Source organism: Leptosomus discolor, chromosome 8 (genome assembly GCF_034619465.1).
Source record: "Leptosomus discolor isolate bLepDis1 chromosome 8, bLepDis1.hap2, whole genome shotgun sequence".
Taxonomy (NCBI): domain Eukaryota; kingdom Metazoa; phylum Chordata; class Aves; order Leptosomiformes; family Leptosomidae; genus Leptosomus; species Leptosomus discolor.
The window spans coordinates 2,144,049-2,166,889 of NC_141398.1; the positions used below are offsets into that span (position 1 = coordinate 2,144,049).

General features: G+C 52.0%; 1 protein-coding gene across 1 annotated transcript; it reads right to left on the bottom strand.

The window, feature by feature from the left end:
- Positions 1-1,655: 1,655 nt before the first annotated feature.
- On the bottom strand, positions 1,656-14,779 carry DIPK1C (divergent protein kinase domain 1C). The gene is given in 7 exon segments (XM_086469426.1): positions 1,656-1,801; positions 1,804-1,870; positions 2,584-2,646; positions 2,648-2,728; positions 2,730-2,750; positions 7,005-7,682; positions 14,594-14,779. Coding segments are annotated over 7 exon segments (1,242 nt in total).
- Positions 14,780-22,841: the final 8,062 nt, after the last annotated feature.

Below are 22,841 nucleotides of genomic sequence, written 5' to 3' on the forward strand. Positions count from 1 at the left end.
TAACATCATCGGTCTCCCTGACTAGAGGGGAAGTGTGGACTGAGCTCAACTTGACCACCCAGGAGCTCCTAGGCTGTAGCTCTGGCTCAGCAGCAGCTTGTCTTCAGCACAGCCCCAGGCGAGGCAGCCAACCCTGCCTTCGCTATCCGCTTCTCGAGGGGCTTGTGTGATTTTTAACATTATGGTAGTTTATTGCAAGAAATAGAAAAAAAACCCCAAACAAACAAGCACTAGTCTGAAATTTTGAACTAGTTTCGGGTAAGTGTTGGTCTCCTCAGCAGCTCACAAACTTCTGGTCACCAGCAATCTTTGACATCACTTTAAAGAACCACTCCAGAAAGGGAAAGTTCATGTATAATTAGTGCTCGCAGGCTTCAGGGCTGTCCTAAGGCTGAGGGGTATCAAGGCAAAAAAGATGAGGTGCTGTTACGTGTCTCGCACCCGCAAACCAGTACTGTCAGCCTGAACGCTGAAGAGTCCTCCGGAGCTGAGGGCTGTCCCAGGCTGCTGGTTTTTCTGTTTGTGGGGCTTTTAATGCCTTCACGCCAAAACCAGCTCGCGGGGGCATCGCCCGGCACTGGCCATAAGCACACGCGATGCCTTCTGGAGCCCCGTGTTGAGGTCTGTTACCAACCACACGGTTGAAAGGTAACGACGGTAAGTTAATCTAGGGATCTTTATTTACGTAACTGCTTGCAAGATAATGAATTCTTATGAAAAAATTCCTTTTGTTCATTGAAAAAATACTGTGGCAGAGCACTCGGGTCTGGACATTGTTCTGTTCAGCGGGAAGGACAGATTGTTGGCATCCCTGGGTAATTCTGCTCTCTGGCAGAGGAGTGCTTCTTATTACCAGCTGCTCTGATGTACAAGTGCGTGAGGGGCTTATTCACACGGGAAAATTCAGTGGCATTATTCATACCTCTCCTCTGCAGAATATGAGTACCCACAGGGGAACTCCACAAGGGTATAATGGTTTTGCCCTAGAAAAGTCTGAAGTACCTTCGTGTAACCTCTCCCCAGAAAGTTAGCTGCGGCACAGGTAATGCGACACGCCAGAGGAAAGGCATTTGGGGACACCAGAAAGGACCTCTTTGCACAAAAGCCACTCTTGACTCATGTGACATTTCTCTGGTTGAGACTGTTTTGTTGCACGGAGCGCTCTGTCCCCGCTTGAAACAAAAAAAAACCCTTTCTACAGAGAAATTAACACAAACGCCGTGCATGTGCTTATCCACTTACCCACCCACCCATTGTTTTAGTGACTGACACGAGCTTTGCTGCGCTTCCTTACACATTTCTTCTGCAAATGCACCCTCACCCTGAGCACCGCACCCAGACAGGCGCTGTCTGAGCAGTGACGGCGGCTCTGGGGAGGCGCACGATGCGCTGAATGCTGATGGGGCGCTGGCGCAGGAGAACAAGCGCGAACAGAATCCAGGTAACATAAAACGATTTCACACTTGGAAGGGCATTAACAGGACGTGCCGCACCCGCAGCCACGAATTTCATTTGCACGGGAGAAAAACCACCTCTGTGCTGTGAATGGAACACAGCGGGCAGGAGGGGAGGGAGAAAGGAAACCCGGACAGTCTCACACGCAGCCTCCCTTCGCCGGGGCTGGGATGCGGCCGAGGCAGTTCGGCCTTTTGCGTCTACTCTGCCCTTTGCAGTTCTCGCTGAGTGTCCCGAAGCAGCCGGTACAACTCGGAGAGAGATTTCAGAGTCCTCTGGTGCCCGGCAGCGTCCCCGTGCCCCGGCTCGGCGCACTCCTGCACAGCCTTCTGCAGCTCCGGCTGCCGGGGAAGGAAACCGACGGGCCTCTGAGATTTGGGGAAAACCAGCGCCGGAATATTTTGTCACAAATGACCTGAGGAAAGGGAAAAGAGCAGATCGTTGTCTTTCAGGAGCCACAACTAACGCCCCGCTGCTTCTCTAGGACTGTAGCAAAATGTCATCTAAATCCCAAATGCCTCCAGGCCCTTCGAAGAGGAAGGCATAGAAGAGGAGCACCCACAAAGGCCACGCTCTAGCTGAGGAATCCGCCTCCTTCTCGGACGGCTCTCGCACTTCTGCCCAAGCGCTGAGGGTGAGGGGGGGTGGGAGAAGCAGGGAAAAGGCCACCAAGCTGCACTCCCCCAGCCTCTCTGCGGCGCTACTGCCTCCCACCAGCAGAAGCTGGGTGAGCTCTAAGACACCTCATCCCGGGGCCAAGAACCCCAGGGACCCCCCCCATCTGCTACATCCGCGTCGAGCGGAGAATCGCAGCCGCAGCCCCCCGCTGCTGACACGGGGACAGCCCCAACTTCACCATTCGTGGAGAGAGGGATGCTAATGCCCAGCCCCTGCTGCCTCCCCTCTCCCAGCTGAGCCGTTGGGCTAACAGCCACAAAACCAGCAAATAAACACCAGTGAACAGAAAGGTCTGTTTGCGTGGGGTGTCTGAACAGGGCTGGGCACCGAGGAGGCCACGTTGGAGAGCCCGACTGTCTTCCCTTCGCTGTCTCCTCGCACATACCGTGCATTTTATACTCTGTGGGATTGTCAAAGAAATGGATGCATAAAGCAGCTGGGCCTACTCACTTGCAAGTTGTTATTGGCTCGCTGCGCTCCGCATTTTCTGATTTTCAGATTGCATTTCGAAAAAGCAGTCAAAAAAATTACAGTCTTCGTCTCCCGTGCAGTTCTGTTCGAGGATGTCCCGCATTTTGGGTTCAAAAAAGGCCATGGTCCACATCGATGGCCACCACCTGTGGATCAAAACAACCCGTCAGATCTGGCACGGCACAGCCTGCGGGACAAGGCTGGGCGAGCGCTCTTTGCTGCTTGCTTTTGGAACTGCCGTGCTGAGCGCATCTGCCAGTGGGGCACTGGGATCACACTGAAAGGGCTTTATTTCACCTAACTGAGCTGCACTAGTCTTATAAATACCACTTTTTTGAAGAGAAACAGCCAATGCTTACGGCTCCAGGAAAGGGAAGATTATTTGTGGGCAATATGGATGTCCCTGAGGTCAACTACATCGGTTTGCCTCGAACTGGGACTATCCCACCTGAAGATTGATCTATTTGTTGTGGCAGCACGTGCAGACGGCACCTCAACCTTTTAATTACGTGACGGTGCAAAATTACCCACAGGCCACGGGCATTTCACAATTCACCATTCCGGCTAAACCCCTGACTCTGTCCTTGCGGAGAGGAGCCGTGGGACGGGCGGAATGACCTGCGCCTGGTGCGGCCCCCGCAGCCCTGCCGATGCAGCCGGTGGGTTTGCCTCTGTTCAGCTGCAGAAAGGGACCCCTGAGGTTGCTGAAGGTCAGGACTGGCTTCGCCCGGTCCTGTTTGCTATGGTTTGACTCATTTATGGTGCGTGGTTTGACTCATTTATGGTGTGTGGTTCTGGTTCTGCTTATCCAGGAATAGGGTCCGTAACAGTTGGTCTCAGCCAAGGGATCAATCAATTTTCTCACCCAGACATGAGGCTTGTGAATTACTGAACAGGCAGCACAAAGAGGTCTGCAGAGCTGCTGCCCGTGCTCGGTTTGAGACCACTCTGGGCCGCAGTCTCAGTTTCTGCCAGTGTCGCTCCACCCATGAATATTTCACTTAAAAAAATCACCACAATAAACAGGGAAAGGAAGGAAGCCAGTAACGGGATGGCAGCTGCGTGACGTGAGACAACTGTGGGTGACCACAGAATCACAGTATCACGGAATGTCAGGGGTTGGAAGGGACCTCGAAGGATCACCCAGTCCAACCCCCCTGCCAGGGCAGGACCACCCAGAGCAGGTCACACAGGAACGCGTCCAGGCGGGTTTTGAAGGTCTCCAGAGAAGGAGACTCCACCACCTCTCTGGGACAGCCTGTGCCAGGGCTCTGTCACCCTCACAGGGAAAAAGCTTTTCCTTATGTCCATGTGGAACCTCCTGTGCTCCAGCTTGCACCGTTGTCCCTTGTCCTGTCACTGGCCATCACCGAGAAGAGCCCGGCTCCATCCTCCTGACACTCGCCCTTTATGTATTTATAAGCATTGATGAGGTCACCCCTCAGTCTCCTCTTCTCCAAGCTGAACAGACCCAGCTCCCTCAGCCTTTCACCTTAAGGGAAATGTTCCACCCCCTCAATCCCCTTTGTGGCTCTGCACTGGACCCTTCCCAGCAGTTCCCCCGTCCTTCTGGAACTGAGGGGCCCAGACCTGGACACACTATTCCAGATGGGGTCTCACCAGGGCAGAGCAGAGGGGGAGGAGAACCTCTCTCAACCTGCTGACCACACAGCCTGCCTTCAGCAACATCTGCGACCTGGGCATAGCAGAGTTACTTGGGCTCAAACGATATTTAAGATTCGACCTCCCAAATAACAGGGGAAGCTGAACTGCGTGGCTGGAGCAGCAGCTGGATCAGCCCCAGGAACTAAAGATGTCTGGTCTGGTAGAAGGCCAAGTAAACCTTCCACAGGCAAAACAAAGAACAAGGTCTAATCTTCATTTTATTCCACTTGTTTTTCCCCAGGGAAAATCTTAAAGAGGTGAGGTGTAGCTTCAAAACTCAAGTATTTTTAAGCTTCTTGGAGAGCTTGATAATGGTGATGTAGCCTAAGGAATTTCACACGTTCGGACAGGCATTTTTTTTTTTTCCTTTCTTCTTTACTCCCTTAAGCTTTCTGCAGTTTTCCCATTCACTTCTTTGGAGAAGAGACAGTAAAAGCGGTGCAGGGTTTCCCCAGTCCTGGGGTCGCTGCATCCGCTCCCTGGTGGGGTCTCTGCCAGCACTGACCACCTTTGACCATCTGATCAATGGCTCTGCCAGGAAAACCAGCCGTGGTGCGGCTGCCAAAGGGTTCGGTGGTTTCACTGAAGCTCCCCCGTTACCACAACATGTGGGCATCCAGCCAGAGCCTGCGAAGACAGATCTGGGTGACAGGCGACCTATAAACAGCTGCATTTCGGTGGGGTTTGTTATGATTGTAACTGATGATGAAGGCACCTAAGGAAACGCAGAAGGACCCAACTTGCCTCCTGACCTAAATCAGAGTCGTGTTGGAGGTGCTTAATCTGCCCAGTTCTCTCTGAAGCACTGGTAAAAGATGAGGCTGCCCCACAGCACTGTGTATTCACCCAGACCTCCTTCCAACTTTGCACCTTATGTGGCTTCATGACAGCTTAAAATTCCCCTGGATGGTCTACCAGGCAGTGATGTCTCCCCTCCGCCCTGCAGGAACAGCGTGTGGAGGCTGGAGCAAGGGCTGGAGGCTTATCCCCACCATTTGAAAATAATCCTCAGAGTAAAACCATTGCACTCCAGGCACATTTCTTTGGGCATTAGTCTCGTTACCGAGGTGAGGAACAGTGGTACCATTATGGGTGTTTATTATTATGCTCTACAGAGCACAAGAAACAAGCAAGTGGAAAAAATTGCTTAAACATAAGGGAGAAAGAGGGGCTGCCTCGCTGTGTCCCCAGTCTGGAACTGGTTGGTAAAGCCACCTAGAGTTTCTGCTTCTCACTCTCCTTCCTTCTTCATGGATCAGAAGCTCTGTGTGTCGTTGTTGTCCCCGCAGCTTTCTGACCGTGTGTATCTCCTGCCTCCCAGCCCAGTGGGGCGATAACGGGCGACACCAGCAAGCTGTAAGTATGTACAACTGGGAGAGCTCTGTGTGTGTGTGTGGCAACTCAACTTTTTAAAATGAATTCTTCTGGAAAAGACTAAATTAGAGTATTGTCCTATATCAGAAAGTGACTGCTGTCTCTTTGGACCCCAGAAGTCACGGGAAGATCCTGAAGAAGCAAGCCTCACCGAAAGGACTCGTAAGGGAAGACGCATCCAATAGTCTTTCCCTTTTCCTGAATGAAATCTCTGTTCCTGTAAGGAGGCTGGAAAACAGACGCTTGGGTGTGTGCTCAGCCACACGCGGTCACAGCCCTGTGTGACCGACACAGCGGGGCCGAGCCTGCCTGGAGGGACCCCCGCCGTACCCCGCTTTGCCCGAGAACTGGTACGCTTGGTTCAGTTTCTTGCTGCAGCTCCTCGCCCGTTCCCTGTCCAGCTGCTGTATCGCACCTGAATAAACAACGGGAGGGGAGGGAAGGGTGAAGGGAAGCACTCCAATTGCCCTTAATGGCTGGATGTTCAGGCAATGGTTGTCTAGTCCTCTGAAGGCGCGAGTGTTATAACACCGTGCGGTGAGTACTGAAAATAGCACTAAAGTCCCTGAAAATGCTTTCTATTCGCTCAGGGCGCAGAAACTCCCCTGATGTCCGTGCAAATTGTGAGCCCAGTTCAAACACACCCTTACTGCACAGCGCCTCCGCTCCGGGCACACAACTCCCACCGAAACCGGTGGAATCTCTGCCCGCAGAAGGGATGCGAGATGCACGCAGGAGCGCGGCGCTGAGCTACCTCACGGCTCAGAAAACACACGAAGCTCTTCAGGTCTGAGGCAGGGCTGCACAAGGAAAAGCCAAAGAGTAACAGCACCAGGGAGCTTCACGTCGCCGTCCTCGGATCATCTCCAGACCCGATGAGCTCAACACTGAAGCACAAGGTGTGCGTGTCTGGATGTGGGGAGCTCCCCTGGTGCCAGGCCAGAGAACTCAGCCTTCGCTCTCCAGTTCAAACAGTTCTTCCTTTCAGCATCACTACCAGAAATAGCTGCAGTGACTCAAATAACAGCTTCATTTTGAGACCTCCTTGCCTTCACGACGTATCCCTCACCACATCCAAGGGACCCTGTCGGTGTCGGTGCCTTTGAGGAGGTGACAGAAAGCAGACCTGAGCAAGCAGTTCCCAAAACAAGCAGCAGGATCTAGCGCTCTGAAATGTGGCTGCAGATATCCCAAAGAGGAAAAGCAGTAGAGAAGCTCCCCTGTCACTTGTAAATGCATTGGTTTTGCAAAAAACTTGGCCAAAAGCTGTCCGAGGAGGGAAGTATTGTTTTTACACAGCCACATTCAGACTAGAATTCGACCTCAAATTGCTGCCAAACAACCCCCCAGGCCCAACTTACCGTGAGATCGTGCCTGATAGCGAAGTTTTCTGGTTTGATGTCACACAGGTGAAGCCGGTGAGAGAAATCATTATCAAAATGCTGCACCATGTCCAGAAAGCTGAGCGCAATGTCCGTGATGGCTCTCACCTTGCTTCTGTGGCCGCCAAGGGAGGGACCGACCACCTTTTCCAAGGGAAAAAGAGTTTTGTGCCAGGCATGTCCAGCTGTGAGATACTCCACGGCATAAAAGTGTCCGCAAGAGCCAATAATTCGTAGCACGTGTTTGCTGAAGTCCTGCAGCAAACTGAAGTAGATATATTCTTCCTGCTGGAGCAAGGACCACATGCTGGCCACCTGTGCTTTCCAACGTGGTCCCTTCTTCTTTGTCCACAGGGGCCCCATGGTATTGTTAGACAGCTCTAGCCCCAGGACATTTTTGACCTCCAAGGCTACCATCAGCAGAAGCTCTGTTTCAGGAATATCCTGTGTTTCCATCTCCTCTAGCATACTGAGATGCTGGTAGCTGGAGAAGATTTCCTTTTTGGATTTCAGGATGATGGGCTGGCCTCTCCAGTCAGCCTGCATGACCTTCTTACCTCTGTCATAGTAAAGGCAGTGTTTGTACACCAGCTTCTGGGCCACACACAGGTCTTCACAGAGGTCACCAGTCAGGGCTCCACTGCTGTAGTCCAGACACTGGAGTGAAAGAGCAAAATATTCATAGCGGGACTGTACACCCGTGGACCACTTAGAAGAAAGGCAAAGCATCAGCAACAGTCCTAAGCTCGAGAGGCTGCCAGCAATCACGGTACCTCAAGGACACACCTTGAACAGCCATGGGGTGAGTTGATGGTGTTTCAGAGTCATGGAACGGTTTGGGCTGGAAGGGATCTCAAAGACCACCCAGTTCCCACCCCCTGCCCTGGGCAGGGACACCTCCCACCAGACCAGGTCGCTCCCAGCCCCATCCAGCCCGGCCTTGAGCGCTGCCAGGGAGGGGGCAGCCACAGCTCCTCTGGGCAGCCTGTGTCAGTGCCTCACCGCCCTCACAGGGAAGGATTTCTTCCCAAGATCTCACCTCAATCTCCCCCTTTCAGTGTGAAACCGTCACCCCTCGCCCCATCACTGCCCTCCCTGATCCAGAGTCCCTGCCCACCTCTCCTGCAGCCCCCTGTCAGCGCTGGAAGCCGCTGTAAGGTCTCCCCGGAGCCTTCTCTTCCCCAGGCTGAACACTCCCAGCTCTCCCAGCCTGTCCTCACAGGGGAGGTGTCTAGAGACTTCTTACTAGGAGGAGTCTTGCTTCAAAAGAGGAGGTCTTGGGATGGTAAAGGACAGGCTTTCGGGGGGCAAGGAGATAGACTAGATGTGCTGTTACTCTTAAGTTCTTGCCACATCTGAATTCAGCGAGGGCAGCTTTGAACACACCCGGCTGCGCCACGTGAGATCTTGGGCTGCAGTGCTTTAAGGCACAGGAGACAACTTCCACCTTCTCTGGAAGCGTAACTGAGACATCCCCACTCAAACTACAGGGAAAGCCACGGCCAGCTGGATTGCTGGGATCTCCTGCAGCCCGGTGTGCTTCAGCCTGGCACTCCGCACGCCCTGAAGGAAGATGTAGGAACCTCCTTCTGCGCTACCAGGAAACACAGAGGTTACACTCAGTGCCTCTTGGGCCAAGAACTTCCAGAACTGTTAAATATGTAAATGCTGTAGGACAAAATTACTTTTCCAGGTTTTATATGTAATTATCAGAAGTGACATTTTAATATGAATTGCTTTTTTTTTTTTTTTTTTTTAATCAGAAAAAAATCAGCCTGTGGAAACATGGGAACTGCTGCTTGATAATTAAGCGGTCCCTGCAAATTCGTACAAGAACTGCAAGGATTCCCTCACCAGGCCTTCCTTCAACCCGTAATTGCTTCCATACCATCATTTCCAAAAGCGTAGGCAGTCGATACATCCCTATGGGCATTCGGAAGCGCAGCTGCAGGGCCTGCTTTGGGCGAATCAGTAGAGGGGATGCTCAGAGGTCTCTGGTGAAAGGGGAATAGACGGTGGTGGTGTAGAAAGCCAAACATCTGGGAGACGGCTCGACAGCGTCAGCCTTCTCCATTGCTTTCTGGCATTCGGACCTGCATTTAGACAAGTTGGCAGCTCCCCCTGCATGCGGAGGAGCACTTGCAACGGCTGCCTGAGCCCCACCTCCTTTGTGACTCGCTGCTACACATGCTAGAAACATGTCCACACAATTCAAGGGATGTATTTTCTCAGGGCGTTCTCTGAGGCGTGCACCAGAGGAACACGTTCTGATTGCCAGGCAACATTCAGAGCCCAACCTTGAGCAACGCACTGGGGAACGGGTGCAGGATGAAGTCCAAAATCCAGGAAAGGTGATAAATTGACTGAAGCAGCTCACGGAGAGCAGGTCAGGCAGGCGTAAAATTTATTTATACTCTGATGTTCTCACAGCCCTGATGAGAAGATTCAATGCCAGCAAGGAGAGCCAGGTAGGCAAACCCTGACACGAATGTCCTGAGCCCGAGGGGGATGTACATGTGTGAAGCACACACATCTGCATCCCCATCCACGTCAGGGCGGCCCAGCACCCTCACCGGGCTGTCCACAGACTTCAGAGCAGGCACATAAACGTTCTTGCTTTCGAAAATCTTCTCCTACAAATGTAATACAGATTTATTTTCCCTTTTTAAGTTGGAAATGTGATTTTCCTAACAGAAGTAGTTTAGCGGTTCTTACCATCTGGAGCTAAGCACTTTTACAAAGAAGACTGCAAACAGAAGGATTTCGGGGAGTTTTTTTTGGAGCATAAGTATAATCACATTTAAAATCATTACTCTCCTGTTGACAAGATCACAACTTAACTCTTCTTCTGCTACAGGGAGAGAACACAGGGCTTAGTCCTGTAATCGGGTCCACATGGGTGAACACTTGCCCCTGTGGACAATTTTACTGAGGCCCATCCAGTTCACGCTTAGACGGTCCGTATGCACGGACTTCATGCATCTGGGAGACCACAGGCCCAGAAGACCCGCAGTCGAACAGGTGAACATGCAGCTGACTTTCTTGTGTTGCCATCACGTTGTTCTTAATGGCACTAACGACAAAAAGTAGTTGTCGAAAAGAACAGTCTCACATTTCCCAGACAGAGGAGATGAGCCATTTTGTAACCTGGCTGCTGCTTAGGACTCCTCTGCTGTCCCAGTCCAACCCATACACCTTTGACCATTAACCTAGCAGCTGACAAACAGTCTCTGAATCAGATTCCTCCCACACTGAGCAAACAGGGAGCTGTGGAAGGGGACGTGACCAAGGAGCTCCTGGTCCCACCATGACGAAACACAGGCCAGCCTTCCAGCAGTAACGTCCTCGGCTGGTCACTGATGGCAAGCAAGAATTTCAAAAAGGCTTCCTCAAACAAGCAGTCCAGAAGTCTGAACAATTTTCAAGGTGCCTCTCTACTCACAGGAAGTACTGAGTCGTGGGTCACTCAAGGGCTTTAAAAATCTCCTGGGTTTCCTGCTCACTATAACCTAGAAGGTCAGCAGAGACCGACTGCGCCTTCGCGTCCTCGCTACCTGCCCTCCCACTGTTCCAAACTGTAGTGTTCCATGTCTTGTCATCAGCACAGCACACTAGGTAAGCGTAGCTCCCCAGCCCTCCCACTAGAATCCTTATTTTTTCAGCCCCTTGGATGATTTTTGTGGGTTTATTCCTTCCCTGTTTATTCTCTCCCCCACCAGCCTTAGAAGGACAGGATTCTGCTGTCCACGCCGCAAAGACAGCCAGCAGCCCTTCCCTATTTCTCCTTTTTGGACACATTCAGAGCCTGTATCAGGAGGCTTTTAGGCACAGCCTGCACCGGTGGTTCATGTTGAAGCAATTCTTTGACCCCTACGTCCCTTCCCAAGCCACGCAACTCACAAGCCAGCCTTCCATCCTACTGGCCTCGCTCGTACTCTTGTGCTCCCCATTGTCCTGGCTTGTGTTTTGCTGTATTAAACCCCATTTTGCTGGACTGAAAACATTTAACCAGATGATTCAGATCACCCTCCCATGAAAAGATGGTCTGTTTACTATCGACCAACCCAGGAACCTTTGCACTAACGGCAAACCTCACCATACAGGATTTTATATCATCACGACGACTGCTGATAAAGAGAAGAATCGATCCCCAAAGACCCCTTCCAGAAATGGTCCTCCTCCACACTGCCATCCCCGTCTTAACGGCTGCATTTTGAGATCTGTCGATGAGACAGTTTTAAATCTACCTAACGAGCGCCCTTCAAACGCCGCTAAGTGCCAGATTTTAAAAATTAAAATATGAAGGTGATGCTAAGCCAAAAGCCTTACAGAAAGGCAGCTGGACTACACAGAAATGCACACGCTGGACTCGCTCATCTGTTTCTCTTTAAAATTGGCTACAGAATTTTTAATATCCTTAGTACACTCACCAAGAGAAGTTAAAAAACTGGATTTAAATTCACATAAAAGTTTAAACTGATGTAAACCCCACTAAGGATCTGCAGAAATTTAAATAGCTTACTGTCACACTGTCACTTCTGCGTGGATCAGGCGTGAGACTGAGCCTTGCCTTGGTATCCAGTACTTCTCCATGCAAATGCAATGCCAAGTAAGGTTTTGGAAGGCATCAAAATTAATTGATTTCTCCAGAGAAAAGAGAAATTGGTGGCTATGATTTAGCATGTTCAGTGTAAACGAAGGTGAGACCAGTGTCAGGAAAGAGTGAGGTTTTGGAGAGTTAAGCTGGTCTCTGCGAAATGCCCCGTGCTACTGCAGCCTTCCCAGCGCAGCGTGCCTCTGCACAGATGTATGTTTTACTCAGGAAGAGGAACCAAACCTTCAGAAATACCCCTCACGAGGGTAGACAACCATGCAATTTTCACCCACTTGCTTCAGATCGCTCATCTCCTACTGAAAATGTGGCAGATGACCAGCAAAATAATTTTCTTGGAAGTCAAATTTTGCTTAGCAAAAGGTGTGAGACTCGAGCCATCGGCTAATTTGTCTCGCAGATCAGTTGCACCTTCTGTACCCACGATACTCCGGCACGCTCGGAAGATGTATAAAGTCTTATTTCAGGGCTGATGAAGATGAGGTCATTTCCTGATCGTTCCACCAGAAGGACAATCCCTTTCTAACGTCACCTGGACAAACTGTGGCTTCTGAACCTCACCGCTACCATTGAAGACTCACGATGAGCACAGCAACCTCAGCTACTCTTCCTCTGGCAGGAGGGGCTGAAGCTGAGCCACCACACAGAGACAACATCCCAAGCTTGCGCCTGAAACGGGCTCTCGGCTTTCGAGGTCATGCCCAGCCCTCTCCACACCCACCAACAGCAATGAGTCTCTGTCCGTCTCTCCACTGGCAAGGGCTGGAGCTCCCCGAGCGCGGCGGCTCCGTGCACCTCCACATCTCTGCGCTCTTCCCGGCCACCTACGGGGCGGGCAGGATTCATTCCTCCTGCTGCCGTCCCGAGCTCAGCTGTACTTGGAAGCTGACTGCAGGGATGAAGGAGCGGGATCTGACTGCCGTTACAAACACGCTGCCTGTGCTTCCCCTTCCTTTATTATACAGAATTTAGGGGAAATCTACAATCAGTTTTTACTTGCTGCAGTTCATAGGTTATTAGGATTCACAGAATCACAGAATCACACAGCCACAGGATCACACAGAAGGTCAGGGTTTGGAAAGGATCTTGAAGGATCATCCAGTCCAACCCCCCTGCCAGGGCAGGACCACCCAGAGCAGGTCACACAGGAACGCGTCCAGGTGGGTTTGAATGTCTCCAGAGAAGGAGACCCCACCACCTCTCTGGGCAGCCTGTGTCAGGGCTCTGCCACCCTCACAGGGAAAAAGTTTTTCCTGATGTTCATGTGGAACCTCCTGTGCTCCAGCTTGCACCCGTTGCCCCTTGTCCTGTTGCTGGCCATCACCGAGAAGAGCCCGGCTCCATCCTCCTGACACTCGCCCTTTATGTATTTATAAGCATTGATGAGGTCACCCCTCAGTCTCCTCTTCTCCAAGCTGAACAGACCCTGCTCCCTCAGCCTTTCATCATGAGGGAGATGTTCCACCCCCTCAATCCCCTTTGTGGCTCTGCACTGGACTCTTCCCAGCAGTTCCCCATCCTTCTGGAGCTGAAGGGCCCAGACCTGGACACACTATTCCAGATGGGGTCTCACTGGAGGGGAGATCTCTCTCAGACTCCTCCCTTCCCACCCAACCATTGGCACTACAAACATCTTCATGGAGAAACAAAATTAAACACATAGAATCACAGAATCGTCAGGTTGGAACTGACCTCTAAGGTCATCAAGTCCAGCCGCTGACCCAACACCACCAGGCCCACCAAGCCATGCCTACAAGTGCCACACCAACAGGGTTTTTGAACACCTCCAGGGACGGTGACTCCACCATTGCCCTGGGCAGCCTGTGCCAGCGTTTTGACTAAACTCAAAGCATTAACCCACGCTGCTCCTCTTCTCCAAGTGTCTCCTGCACAATTCTAAATGTTTCTTTTTCTTTTCTGTTTTTTTTTTAAAGGGAGATTTTAATAACTATTCACAAATCCTTTCTTGAATTTTGAGTAACCACACCTCGAACACCAGCCAGACGTGAAGGAGGCAGTTAGGAGCTGCGTGGCATTTCTGCCAAGATGACTTTTCTACAAACACCTTTATGGCTAAATAAAACCCCGAATCGGAGGAAGCCCACCCCACACCCCCAACCCCCCACCCCCCACCCCACTCCCCCCAGTTCAGACTGTGCGGGATGCCAAGCTGCCCCTTCCAAAGCGCTCAGGTAAGCCCACCCGGCAGCCGGCCCGCTGCCTGCACCTGCCCTAGCCTGGGAAGGGAGGGATGGAGGGAGGGGTGGAGGGAGGGAGGGAGGGATGGAGGGAGGGAGGGAGGGATGGAGGGAGGGAGGGGTGGATGGAGGGAGGGAGGGGTGGAGGGATGAAGGGGTGGCAGGAGGGATAGAGGGAGGGATGGAGGGGGGAGGGAGGGACGGAGGGAGGGAGAGATGGAGGAGTGGAGGGAGAGATGGAGGGAGGGAGAGAGAGATGGAGGGAGGGAGGGATGGAGGGGTGGAGGGAGGGAGGGAGGGAGGGATGCATGGAGGGGTGGAAGGAGGGAGAGATGGATGGATGGAGGGGTGGAAGGAGGGAGGGAGGGAGGAAAGGAGGGGTGGAGGGATGGAGGGTTGGCAGGAGGGATGGAGGGAGGGATGGAGGGAGAGAGGGAGGGGTGGAGGGGTGGAAGGATGGAGGGGTGGAGGGATGGAGGGGTGGCAGGAGGGATGGAGGGGTGGCAGGAGGGATGGAGGGAGGGATGGAGGGGGGCAGCCGTCCGCCCGGGCGCAGCGGGGCCGCGCCGGGAATGCGGCACCTCCGGCGGGACGGAGCCGGGCAAGGAGCGCTCCGACAAGCGGGTGCTCGGCTCCTGGCAGCCCTGCCGGACTCCGGGAAGCCCTTATCCTCCCTTCCCTGTACCCCCCCCCCCCGCCCCTCCCCTCCTTCCCCCCGGGGGGCAGGAAGATGCCCGACGTCCCGCCGGGGCACGTACCAGCCTGGCCAGGATCCGGTGGCTTTTCTCGTCCGTGCAGCGCTCGGAGAAGACGCCGCTGCGGAGGAGGAAGAGCAAGGCGCTCACCACCAGCCAGCAGGCAGCCCAGAGGAGGAGGAGGAGCACCAGGGTGCATCGCCTCCAGATTTTGAGCCGCAACCGCTTGAAACCCGCCGTGCCCCTCATCGTCGCCTCCGGGCTGCGCCGCTTCTCGCCGCCGCTTCAACCGCTGCGGCTTCCCACCGCCCCCCCCCCCCCCCCCCCCCCTCCTTTTACCGCTCCCGCCCCCCTCCCCGGGCCGGGGCTGCCCTGACGGAGCCCCCAGCGTCCCTTTTGGAATTGAAGCCACGTAGTCGTTCCGCCGGCTTTTGTCCGCCGCTCCCCTGGGCCCCTGCAGGCACTTGGCGGCTCCTGCCCACTCCCCCCCCCGCCGACCCCTCCTCCCCACCCCACCCCCCCCCCCCAAAAAAAAAGAGGGGTGATGGGGGCTGCGCTGCGAAAGGGGCAGGGGATGGACAGTGCCTCCCGGGGAGAGCTCAGCCCCCCCGTCAGATGGTGGAGGGGCGGGGGGGGGGGGAGAGAAAAGAAAAAGTTGTTTATTCTGGAGTAACTTGGCCAGTTTTAGCGGAGGGAAAGGGAGAAGCGACCCGGGTGGCCGCAGGTGCGGGGCCCGCTTGTGCGGGTCGTGCTTTGGGCAAGAAGGGTTGGAGCACACGACCCCTGAGGTCCCTTCCGACCCTCTGCTCTCCAGGTCACACCACAAACACGCGCCTTCGACAGCCACGGGGTGATTCGATGGTGTTTCAGCATCACGGAACGGTTTGGGCTGGAAGGGACCTCAAAGACCACCCAGTTCCCACCCCCTGCCCTGGGCAGGGACACCTCCCACCAGACCAGGTCGCTCCCAGCCCCATCCAGCCTGGCCTTGAGCCCTGCCAGGGAGGGGGCAGCCACAGCTCCTCTGGGCAGCCTGTGCCAGCGCCTCACCGCCCTCACAGGGAAGAATTTCTTCCCAAGATCTCACCTCAATCTCCCCCTTTCAGTGTGAAACCGTCACCCCTCGCCCCATCACTGCCCTCCCTGATCCAGAGTCCCTCCCCACCTCTCCTGCAGCCCCCTGTCAGCGCTGGAAGCCGCTGTAAGGTCTCCCCAGAGCCTTGATTCTGTGATCATCCTATGATGACTCTACGATTCAGTAACGCACCCCCCAGGCCACCCCTTGGCTCTCCAGCAGCTCCCACAGCCCCCCCCCTGCCCATCCCAGGGGCCCACAGGGATGGGGGCTGGCTCCTGCCCGGCACCCCCATGGCCTGGCTCCCTCCGCACCAGCAGTGAATACATTTCCAAACCACGGCAGGCTGCCCTGGGTCCGAGGGTGCTGGGGAGGATAAATGGTCTCCCTGCCCTCTGGCAGAGTAGCTGTGGCTCTGTCCCTCTCTGAGGAGGGGCCAGCTCTAATATATTCGACTTCATTGACATTTCTATGGGGTCCAAGACCCAGACGTTTGTTCCAGTGCGGCAAGAGCCTGGCGTCCCCTCCTCAGCCCCGGTGCAGACGTTCTCTCTCCGTTTAGACCGCCGCATTCGCCTTTTTCTCCCTTGACTCCCGCTTGACAGCATCTCACCATCACAGTTTTCAATGGGAAAAATTCATATTTCAAAGTCCAGCCCAGTGTAATAAGGGCATTTGATTCAGGTTTGCTGTCAGATATGATGAAAAAGGACCAGATTCATTTTCTTTCCCTCGTGTGGATGGTTACCTCGGGCTACTTGCAGCCCCACAGCAGGACGATGAATTGCAGCTAATGAAAGCACTTGGGAGGGTAAATTATTTACCGAAACGAGTAAGAATAGCAGAATCTGGCCCATGGATGGACAACTGCAGGGTAATTCGATAGACTTATTTTAATGTGCATCTTGTCTAAGTGGCACATTTTGGTAGTAAATTAATTTAATGGGAGAAAGGGAAAGTTCGCTGTTGGAGAAGCGCGTTCAGGGATGCGTGTTCTGTACCATCATGTTCAGCCTAATGAAAAATACCTCCCTGCCCAGGTCGTTAAGAATGCCTGTGGGCATGATGGAGTTTTCCCTCTCGGAACAGAGACTTGCTGCTGTCCACACCTTCCACACGGTCAGCACAGCTCCTCCCTACGCGGCAGAGCAGGGCTTGACACAGCTCCTGAGGAGACGGCAGGCTACGGCCGAAAAGAAGATGGAAAGGTAAAAACGTTGCTGAAAACCCTACAGCTTTCTAGAGACTGGCGGTGGGGAGGGGGAGGCGAAAAGAGCAAAACCACTTTCATCTCCCAAGAGCCTCCGAAGCAGAATCGTTATCACTAGCCCCATCTTCTGTCGCTAGCGTGCTGGGCTCGCTCTCTCCGCCACCGCATTTCTTCCCCTGCAGAGGCTGTCTACAGCCATCCTTTATATATTTGGGGCTTTTCCCCCTTGATTCTTTCACTGAGAGGAAGCTTCCTTTCGAGGCACGGGCGATACAGTCTGTGTCTTGGGAACGTGGCAAGCAGGAAAGACCGACTGGGCGACAAGGAACCAAAAACATTCAATCCCATTACTCAGTCGGATCTGAAATACTTCCAGAAGCTGTTTCTCACCAGTTTTGAGCGTTCATTTGGAAACTCCTAGGACAAGAAGTAGGGAAGGACAAGAGGGAGAGCTGCTTGGTTTGGCAGGGAGTACCAGCTAGGCTTGAACACGGTGGCTGCCGCTGCCACCGAGGAGGAAAACCTGCAGATCTGCCACAGGGATGCCTGGAACAATGCCGAGGTGGAGGGAGATGTGTCCCACATGGGAGAGGGACGTAGATGGTGGGGCAAATGTGAGCATCAGGGTATCTCCCTACTGCTTGGTCCTAAGCTGCCTGGGTAATACTTCAGCATTTTGGGATGTGAGAGGAGCCCACGTCCTCCCCTTTGGTTTGGGAACAGCGGCTGCACACAGCAAGTGCAATTCTACCTTTAACAGACAGGTGTCTGCTGCTTTGAAATTGCGGGATAAGAAGAAATTGTCAAAGAAAAAATAGTATTTTTAATAGAGTTCTAATGAAGTTTTTAGTGGTTTTAATAAAAACCAAAAGTACAAGGTGAAAGGAACCTAAAGAAGCACACGCAAGTTGCATGGCGCTCACACTAGGCTGTGCACCCGTTTCATTCGGCGGTAAATCCCACGGGAGGTAGTTGCAGGGAGTAGAACCCTGTCTCCCCAAAAGATTTCCATGTGGCATTCAGACAGGGGAAAGGGTTTGTATCGGGTTGTTCGGTCTCTGAACTTTAAATATCCCACAGACTGGACAAGTCTGGTAAATCTAGGGGGGGGGGGGTGGGCACCCAGCTTCGTGTATGTACCCGTACACACCACACATCCACACAGACACCTTTCAGAATAGATCAAGAACTGCCCCAGAAAGCTTGGGTTCAGTAAAAGACAAAAGCCTGGGTGCTTTAGGATCACGGGGTTTAGCCTGTACCAACAGTCTGTTGCTAGCTGCAAAATTCAAAGCTAGTTTTAGATTTCCCTAAACTTCAAGGTTCTTCAGACTAACAAGAGTTAATTCTAGTCCACCCTCTGTAAAATGTGTATTGAAGTGTCTCTGCCCCAATTTTCCCTCGAAAAAAACCCTCTGCATCAGAGAAACTTTCCTTCCTGTATATATTAAAATATGACTATTCCTGTATTCCTAAAGGAAGCTATATTCCTATTCTCATTCTAACTGAGAATTAAGCTTGATGGAAATTAATTAGTGGGAGTTGAATTAAAGCAAGCGACATCAAGGGCAGTAAAAATAATCCTGGACTAACTGTATTAGTTCCTTCCCAATTAATTTGCCGAAACGTTTGAATTCCTGCTCAGATCATGATGACAGCAGCAAGTTGGTCTCCCCTTCGTCGCTGTGTTGGGCACATCACGGAATTGCGCCTCACCGGTGGCAGTTGGAGGCTGCCATAAGCCCGGAGTTTGGTGGCCAGGCGCGAGATCCTCGGACCAGCCAGGCGGAGGAGCCTGGCACGGTGTCTGCCTGGGCCGCCTGCGGGCTCAGCAGCTGCTCCAGCCAGGACCGGGAGGAGCCCCCAGCCTGAGGAGCTGCTGGCCCCACGCGTTTCTCATTGCCTTCGGACACACGCTGCGTCGCACGGGCTCGAGCTGTGTTGGGCCGTTAGTCCTTCTTTTCCTCACTGCTTAACTCTTTGTGAGAGTTTAAAAGCAAAAAAATCAATCATTAAGAACGGCCTTGGCGCACAACGAAATGTAAACCTGGAATTAGGAGCTGTTGGGGTTGGACGAGATGATCTCCAGAGGTCCCTCCCAGCCCCCACCGTTCTGTGATGCTGTGATTTCACCACCTTCTGTCATCAGCACTAGGTTGTCCATGGAAACAGGGCGTTTGTTTCTGCTAATCACGGACGCCCATGAACCTCCCATTTTCCTGCTAGAAGAAACTTCCAAGCGCTTCAAATCTACCTTGAAAATATATTTTAACATACAAATACTTCTTTCTGATTTCCTGTGGCAGAGCTGAGTTACTGAAAAACATCACGAGGTTTGACATAGGTTTGAACACGTCCCTTAGGCAGCGAAATTCCCCCGCAGAGCACTGAGTCTACCAGAGGAATCCAAATGTGTTTTCTCGTTTATGCCATTAATCAAAACGAATATGTTGCAAACTCCTCACAGAGGTTTTATTGCATCGGCGTGTGCCGAGTTTATCGGGTCACATTGCAAACCAGCAGCAGAAAAATGGCACAATATAAAATGCGGAGTGTAGCTTTGTGGACAAGGGAAGAGCCTGGAGTAATTCACTGATTTAAACAAGGGGAAGTGTTTCGACAGAAAAAGCTTTCCCATGCATATATGGAAGAAAGAAATCGTAATATATGTTGTGCTGTTCGCTTTTTGCTTGCAGCAGGTCTTTCTCAGGTATAGCTGCCCGTGAAAGCCAAAGGTATTTATTTTCTCCTTCCCTTTTACCACTTTCTAGATTCCACACGGTGAATTTTAATTGTCCTGCTTTTCTCTTCCATCCCCTTCCAATTAATCTCTTTATTAACCTCATGCCAACATTTCCCTCTCGTTTGGAAACAGCATCGCCTGAAGAAGCCAGGGAGATACCTTGGCAATGACTGTGGCAGATTGCGGTTTCCTTGTGATTCTTCGGACGAGATGGAACAATCAAGATGTAAAAATACTCCGGAATTTTTGTCCGCCTGTCAAAAATGATGCCCGACAGCATCGCCCATGGCTTCTCTGCTACGTTCTTTGTCTATTCGTGCTACCAGTCACCAACGGGCAAAAATAGCTTGAATAGCTGCAAAATGAAGCTCCATCAGTCTGTAAGTGGAATTAGAAGCGGAATTGTGATTGGAGCCAGTGACTTGAGAGCAATTTTTCTAGCCGAAGAGGATGCTCTGCAGTGGAACCCGCTGCCGCGTGGTGCGTCGCACGCCTGTCCGCAGCGCGCGGAAGGGAGAACAAAGGAGGGAAAACGCCGCGATTCTTTTCCAGCCTCTCTCTACGCGGTTTATATTCCTTGCACCAGCTTCGAGCCAAGTGATCTTATTGTGCCAATTCTGACTCTGGCTCTCTGTAGCCTCCCTTTACGAGTGTCTGAAGCAATTCCAGAAATATTTCAGAGTTGGATTAAAGTTACGTAGAAAGAAAAACCCCCACCATCTAATAAGTTAAATCCCTGTGGCCTCTTGCATTGTGCTGCTACTTATGTGAGTGATCCAGAGCCGTTCAAACAGGCAGATTATTTTACACGATATGCATACGGCATTCGCAGGGCTGCAACCACTTAGACACGTGGTGGCTCAAAAGAGTAAGAGTTAAGCGACGTCTTTTCTAGTCCAATGACTAGAGGCTACATTGCAGTGCTTTGATTAAGAAGAAGTTTCTAAGGCTTGGGTGCTGTCAGAAAAGTTACCAGGTTCTCACACAGGTTAGAATCGGGCTAGTGTACCGCTGCAGACTCTCTGGAATTAGTTTAGGTCAGGAATTTGCGCCAGGATGGTTTTAAATTTATGCCACTGACAGAGTGATCTAGGGTAGCCAAGGCCCACCCACTCGCCTCGTGTCATGCCACAGATTTTGGAGAGGCAGCCCAGGCGTTTCCAGAGGTCTGCACGCTCTCTGTTCCTGACGAGCAGTGGAAAGCAAAGATCTGGCTCTCGGAGGTGGAAAAAGGCACCTCCGGTGCAGGCACAAGTGACCACCAAGCGGATACTTTCGATATTGCACGTGGAAGGTTTTGTAAACTATGAGGAGACCTTCCAGAGAGAATCTCTGCTGCTTTTCTCCACTCACATGAGCAAATCGGAATGTTTCTGATTGATTTGCTTTGTTCTTTCGGCTCAAGGGCTGGGTACTGTAGTACTTTCTGTTTGAAAACCAAATGAAATGTAGCCATCACGTGTGATAGATCGTAGCTCATTTCCAAGTGGCTACATCCATTTCTCGAGTTCTCCTCTAAAAATCCAAATCTGAACTAGGAAACGAGAAGGGGATTTAGCAGGATCACGGGTGACTTTCAGTTCTCTACAACTTAATTACTTTCAGTTTTTTCCTCGAAGCTTTCCTTTGCAGTTTCTTTGTGAATGATGAATGGCTGGGCACGGAGCAAACTGCAAAGCGATCCATTAGTGAAATGCAATTTTCTATCGCTCTTTGCAGGTAATTAGCTTTTCTTTAGAGCGATGTTAGTTTGCACGCATCCAATGTTGTAGGGCATTTGTTTAGGTTAGAGTAGACAATTTAGTTGCTGTACTGCTTACCATAAATCGCTCATAATTGTACCGAGGTTAAATACCCCTTGGTGTGACTCCCCTGTGTTACTCCTGAGCAAGAAATCTTGGATCCTGTCGGGCTGCCTGAGCAGCAGCCGTGCCGCTGCTGGGAGCTGTTCCTCCTGATGCCTCCTCCAAGAACCTGAGCAGTTCTGGTGGCCAGGCCCGTTGGTCACCGCTACACGGGCATCAACAGCCGATAGAACACACGAGGAGTGCCACGACGCTGCCTCCGGCTTCGGGCAGAGCTCTCTGCGGCTGGGAAGCCTCAGAAGGGGATTTCCACAGCTTCCTCCCCAGGCACATCCCTGTTCCCTACTTGCAATGCGCTGCCTCACAAAAAAAAGAGCAGAGAGAGGAGAATTTGCTTCTCATCCAAGCCAAGCTGGTGTGTACGGTTTACTCAGCAGATGGGCCTTTCAGGAGACGTTCCTCTGGCTCTTCCTATGCCGTTCTAAAATCTGGCATTGAGTCAGCTCATCCCACCGGGCCACGCTGGTTTTTGCAAGCTGTCTCTTGGTGAGAAACTAAATTGACTGAGAAACACTTCATAAGGCAATAACGTGGCTTTTGACCAAGCTGAATTTGTTACAGGCTGGAGCCAGTGGTCACTGCGGTTAGTGGGCGTCATCCCATGGTCTTCAGCCGGCTTTGGCAGTGTAAGTGTCTTTCAGCTCTGAGGCTGTGTGGTTACAAGGTTAAGTTACCTACCTAGTTGTCCCCATCTATGCTCGTGCAAGGGATAATCAAAATTTTGTCAGAAAATTCAGCAGAGCGTCATAAAAACTTGAAAAAATGCCTTTGTGTAATGAAGCTTGAACTGGTGATTGGCATTACTTTCCTTATTTTTTTCTGAAGTGACATGTCATCACGCTTTTCCCGTCTTTTGGTTTGCCATTTTTCTTCCCTACTTACATTTATTTAATTTCCTTATTCTTCAATGATTTACCCTTTCTGTTCTTCTTGGCCATTAATTATCTACGACCAACAGCCTCTGTCGGTCACCTTTCTCCTCGGAAGTCTTTGTGTGGTGTAGAAGGAGTCCCTCTTCCACACCCAGAGCAAGAGGCTTCTTCTGAAAAAAAAAAAAGGCCTCAATTCTGACCCGGTTTCAGTGGATTTACTTTTGGTTTACACAGAGGTGCCATTATTAGACAACATTTACTGTTCCTTGGTTTTGCAGCTCATGCATATAACTAACTTGTGCTGTCAGCCCGTGCTGCACAGACACACACACGCGTGTTCTTTCCCAAAGAACTCACAGCCAGTCTCCCAAAATGAAAAACAGGGATTGCGTTATCCCAGATGTGGGGAGTCTGGGAAGAGGGGAGATCCACCAGAGGATGGGGACGGGGCCCACGGGGAAACCACAACAGACACTGAGGAGCGGTCCTGCAGAGCTGCGACCCCGGAGGAACGCTCCAGCTGGGGAAGCACTTAAGCTCCGTTTC